Raw genomic sequence first — 5607 nt, 5'->3', positions numbered from 1 at the left:
CTCACTTTGTCGCTCAGGCTGGAGTGCAGTAGCGTGATCTCAGCTCACTGCAAGCTCCTCCTCCCAGGTTCACGCCATTCTCCTGCCTCAGCCTCCCAAGCAGATGGGACTACAGGTGCCCGCCACCTCGCCCGGCCAATTTTTTGTATTTTTAGTAGAGACAGGGTTTCACTGTGTTAGCCAGGATTGTCTGATCTCCTGACCTCATGATCTGCCTGCCACGGCCTCCCAAAGTGCTGAGATTACAGGTGTGAGCCACCGCGCCTGGCCTTTTAAAGTTTTTGTAGAGACAGAGTCCTACTATGTTGCTCAGCTGGTCTTGAACTCCTGGGCTCAAGCAATCCTCCCAGCCTCTCAAAGTGCTGGGATTATAGGCATGAGCCAGTATGCCCAGCCAGATTTACATTAAGGTCCCCAAAGGGGGACAGTTCTAAGAATCTGGAGGGACCCTTCTGAGTTGTGAGATTAGGAACCTAAAGTTTAAGGTTTAGAAGTTTTGCTGCAATGTGGGTGACAAGGGCAGTCTTTCTCTAATGTTCTCAGGAGAACCCATCTTTTAGTCCCAGGTTGTGAAGAGTTTGATCAGTGAGTGGACCATGAAAAGCTTTCTTAACCTGGTGAAAACACACTTTTGGCATAATGCATTAAAGTTTTTCTTTGTTTGTTTGTGGTTTTTTGTTTGTTTGTTTGTTTTCCAGATGGAGTCTTGCTCTGTCGCCCAGGCCGGAGTGCAATGGCGCGATCTTGGCTCACCGCAACCTCCACCTCCCAGGTTCAATCGATTCTCCTGCCTCAGCCTCCCAAGTAGCTGGGACTACAGGCGCCCGCCTCGTCGCCCGGCTAGTTTTTTTTGTTTTTTTTTTAAGTAGAGACGGGGTTTCACCGTGTTAGCCAGGATGGTCTCGATCTCCTGACCTCGTGATCCACCCGTCTCGGCCTCCCAAAGTGCTGGGATTACAGGCTTGAGCCACCGCGCCCGGCCTGAGCACCTATTTTGCAAATGATGCTTCTCTGTCATTCTACATTGCTGCTGACACACTCCTGCCAGACATCACTGTCTAAATAGGTAACTTCCCTCTACATAATCTATAAAAACATAATCATTTTAATGTTATCGGGGTAAAAACAAAAACTCAGCTATTACCATTGCAAACCACAGGGGTGATTATTTTTAGTCATCCTGGGGAGTCTTCCTTCTTGAATTTTCTCCTGAAGGGACTTAAGCTTTTCCTTTTCTATGCATTTTCTCTTTCCAGAAGACTATTTTCCCTACCCAATCACAGAAAGTTCAGTAACAAAGTAAACCAGGCATTGAGCCTGACACTGTCACAAACTACTCATTGAATAGAATCTGATTCAAGCTACCTCTGTCCAGCAGGATTTCAGACCACTATTAACCCAAGACTAAAAAATGAAAATGGTAGATTAGAAAGAGAAATCCAGTAACCAATCATGACTTGAAGGTGAACTTCTACAAGTTCAAACTTACAGGACTGACTTTTGAGGAAAGATGCTTATTTCTTTATTGCAGTCATCACTATGCAATAACTTTGAATCAGATATGATAAAACTATTTTACATTCTAAGGCTAACAAGCATCATATTGATCATTATAGGCAGACAGTAGACAGTCACTTCAACCATCTACTAGAATTGATTGCAAAGGTACCTAGCTCTTAAAGGTAACATGGAATATCTGCATCCTATGTTCTCGCCAGAAAGCAATACTTTCACCAATCGGTTGTCTAGGTCTTTTTTTAGATTTAATTTTATTTATTTTTAGTACCTGTCTGCTATCTTTTTTTTTTTTTTTTTTTTAAGACAGAGTCTTGCTCTGCTGCCCAGGCTGGAGTGCAGTGGTATAATCATGGCTCACTGCAGCTTTGCCCTCCTGGCCTCAAGCAATCATCCCACCTCAGCCTCCCGAGAAGCTGGTACCATCGGTGCATGCTGCCATGGCTGGCTAATTAAAAAATTTTTTTGTAGAGACTGAGACTCCGTATGTTGTCCAGGCCGGTCTCAAATTCCTGGGCTCAAGTGATCCTCCCACCTCAGCCTCCCAAAGTGCTGGGATTGCAGGCCTGAGCTACCACACCTGGCCTATTGTCTAAGTCTTAGTAAATATTCTCACTGAGAGGTATTATAACACAGTATGTAGAAGTACAAACTCAAGTTTTCTATATAAGGAGGTAGTTTTAAAACTTTACTAGTAAAGACTTTTGATAAGAAAAACTCTCAAAAGTTGTTTAGTTCTTTCCACTCTAAGGACACATGTGGGCCTGAGAAGAAGAAAGCATTTACCTTTATGGACTGGAGCAGAGATTGCTGTGGGGGCAAACTCTTCCAGAAGGTCAGTAGTAGGGTTAGAGAGCAGAGAACAATCAAGCAGGGAATCTTCCCCGGTGAGAGAATCTGAGTCCAGATTAACAGCATCCCAGGTCAGTGATGGCATTAAGTGGCACACACAACAATATCATGAGATTAGATTTTAGCCTTTAAGTTATTGCATTTACACATTACACATACAAGCCAAAGTGGGAGAAAGAAAACTAAAAGAAATCTGTGAAGCCTTCTGGATTTTCATCTATAGAAACATGTCTTTCTAGATTCCTCTTAACATTAATATAGAAATAGAAGATAATTTTTTGCTCAGAGGTTGCTGGTTAAACAGGTCTGTGATTTGGATGCTGAGTTAACTTTAGCGCCTCAGTTCTTAGTGAATGCCATTTGGGAGAAAAAACTTTACAATTAGACTTTCACTTAAAGTTTCCCTAAACACTCACTGAAAGAAGTTATCATAGGACGAAGTATCCAAACTGATTAGGAGAGGGTTGCCTCTGGCTTATTATTAGCAGAATGCGACAAGATTAAACAGTACCTTCTAGAACTCAACCAGGTTCCCACCCACAATACCTCTTACTAGTATTCTTTACATTGAAATTGGCCTTTTGAACATGATTTTGATTTCAGAAAACCAAGACAAAAACTCAAAGTTTTTTTTTTTTTTGAGATGCAGTCTGGTTCTGTCGTCCAGGCTGGAGTGCAGCAGGGTGATCTTGGCTCACTGCAACCTCTGCCTCTGGGTTCAAGTGATTCTCCCGCCTCAGCCTCTCGAGTAGCTGGGATTACAGGCATGCGCCACCACACCCAGCTAATTTTGTATTTTTAGTGGAGATGGGGTTTCTCCATGTTGGTCAGGCTGGTCTCAAACTCCCGACCTCAGGTGATCTGCCCACCTCAGTCTCCCAAAGTGCTGGGATTACAGGTGTCAGCCACCACACCCGGCCTGAGTTTAAGCATTTTAACACAGGGATTGTTTTCTGAGAAAGTTTTCTAGGAGAAAACATTCAAATGAGGACAAGGAAAATAAATCATATTGCCTTTGGAGGTATTTTTTTTTTTCACCTGCATGAATTTATCCACACGTTTCCTAGGCTTCTAATTGTTTCTATCCAAGTTTGAAAACCAGATACTTTTATCAAGGGAATTATGGACCGAAAAAAAAAAAAGGGTTACCAAATCTGTATTTGTGGGCAGTTAAGAAATTCTATTAAGACTGTTAAGACTGAATTTTGAAATTAGGGTACAAGCAATATTTGACCTAGGGAAGACTTCAACTTTGCCTACAATGTAACAGCAAATTACCTATACAAGATTAAAGCACTATGCTGGGAACAGAACATCAATATATAGAAGATGAGCTCCATGGCCATCACTGACATTGGTAGACTGGAAAGATGCACAGCAATCTGGAGGGTTAAGGGTGTCCTTACAGCTCGGTGGAGTTCTTTAATTAAGGACGTAGAGGGATCCCGCCACCAGTGAAAAGAATCTTGAATAAAGAAATACTGTAACCAGAGAAAGCCCAGAGATTACTCCACAGAGAACATGGCTCCAAAAAGTACTCAGTTCTTTAGCACGGAAATATATCCCTCAACATCCAGAAGCTGGGGCTGTAACAATTCAGAGTGTCCATTTCAGGAGGAACTACCTGGGCTGCAAAAGAAGCCCGGGATCGACCAAGTCACGTGAAAAGACTGGCTCAGAGGTTCACCGCACCGACCAGTCCCTGCAGCTGCAGAGACCCCTGACTGACCTGTGCGATTCGAGGTCACAGATTCCGTTTGAGATGGGAGGCGCTGGGGAACTGGGGGCTCCAGTCCTGGGATGAGACTCTCAACAGCAACATCAGCTTTTTCTTTCGTAACAGAGCATTAAGAAGAGGAAAGGGTAAGGGAAAGGGAGTCAGAAGGTTCTTTAGGAAATTCTGTGAAGCTTTCTTCTTTTTTTAAATTCTCATTTTTTGAGATGGTGTCTCGCTCCTGAGCTCAAGCGATCTCTCCCACCTTGGCCTCCCAAAGTCCTGGGGTTACAAGCGTGAGCCACAGCACCCAGCCGTGTGAAGGCTTTCTTTTAACAGGTCTCTAAAATGCCAGTCTCAGGCAAGGTGGAAAGAACAGTAAGTTCCTTTATTTCTGCTGCTCTGAATGTCTCGGCTTCACTGAGCATGCGTGTGCAAGGTCAAACACTGCGGCCAGTCTCACTGATGATGGGTTCTCATAAACAAATTCGGAATATAAGCCGCTCAGCAAACCTCTTCCATGTCAGAAGAGATGGGTTGAAAGGCACCTTAATTTTTTCTGGTAATTTCGCTTCTATTAAGGGATAAACCTGGGGGCAAATATCCTCCGTGCCATGTGAAGGCCATTAATCCATCTCAAACCCCATCCCAGGATGTAGCTGGGAGGCCTTTTACACCATGTGACACCCCTCAGCTGCAGGCCTACCTCTATGCAAGGTCATGGCACTTCTGAGTTCTAGGACTTTCTGCCCAAAGGCATTATTAGGTGTCTCATGATTGGACCCTCCTGAAGTACAAGGGCCTTGAACATTTTGCAAATTTTGCCTGCCTTGCTGTTGGAACACAGGGAAATGTGAGACAGGAAGCAGACCAAGCCCCTGCCCTGGATTCTATTTATGGGGCTTAACCAGTGGGCAAAATGTTTTCTCAGTTACTGATACTTGGTATATACATGGACCTTATGAAATTTTTAAAATTTTGTTAAGATGGGTCTCTGTCACCCAAGCTGGTGGGCAGTGGCATGATCAGGGCTCACTGCAGCCTCAAACCCCCTGGTTCAAAGCGATCTTCTGTCTCAGCCTCCCAAAGAGCTGGTAGCACAGGTGTGTGCCCCCAAACCTGGCTAATTAACAATTTTTTTTTTGTAGAGATAGGGTCTTCCTATGTTTCCCAGGCTGGTCCCACTGCAGCTGGATGTACATGGGCCTTCTAAAGAAGAATCTGGGCTGGGCATGGTGGCTCACCCCTGTAATCCCAGCACTTTGGGAGGCTGAGGTGGGTGGATCACCTGAGGTCGGGAGTTTGAGACCAGCCTGACCAACAAGGAGAAACCCTGTCTCTATTAAAAATATAAAAAGTAGCCGGGCGTGGTGGTGCAAGCCTGTAATCCCAGCTACTCGGGAGGCTGAGGCAGGAGAATCGCTTGAACCTGGAAGGCAGAGGTTGCGGTGAGCCGAGATCACGCCACTGCACTCCAGCCTGGGCAACAAGAAAGAAACTCTGTCTCAAAAAAAATAAATAAATTA

At 44.5% G+C, this 5607-nt stretch overlaps 2 protein-coding genes across 3 annotated transcripts in view; both read right to left on the bottom strand.

The window, feature by feature from the left end:
* LOC108516342 (AP2-associated protein kinase 1) overlaps positions 1-5607 on the bottom strand; it is a 176356-nt gene that overhangs the window by 5418 nt on the left and 165331 nt on the right. For both annotated transcript variants that reach the window (XM_017853775.1, XM_017853776.1), the window contains exons 19-20: positions 4097-4198; positions 2302-2412 (exon numbers count right to left, since the gene is read on the bottom strand). In XM_017853775.1, the coding sequence (XP_017709264.1) occupies positions 2302-2412; positions 4097-4198 (213 nt within the window). The remainder of the gene's footprint in view (positions 1-2301; positions 2413-4096; positions 4199-5607) is intronic.
* The window catches only part of LOC108516345 (uncharacterized protein FLJ45252), a 37614-nt gene that overhangs the window by 17133 nt on the left and 14874 nt on the right, over positions 1-5607 (bottom strand). The gene's annotated exons all lie outside the window — the stretch shown is intronic.

This window comes from Rhinopithecus bieti, unplaced genomic scaffold (genome assembly GCF_001698545.2).
Source record: "Rhinopithecus bieti isolate Rb0 unplaced genomic scaffold, ASM169854v2 scaffold_36315, whole genome shotgun sequence".
In the NCBI taxonomy this organism is placed as follows: Eukaryota; Metazoa; Chordata; class Mammalia; order Primates; family Cercopithecidae; genus Rhinopithecus; species Rhinopithecus bieti.
Note: the sequence above shows the minus strand (reverse complement) of the source record. Positions and strands in the feature narration are given on the sequence as shown.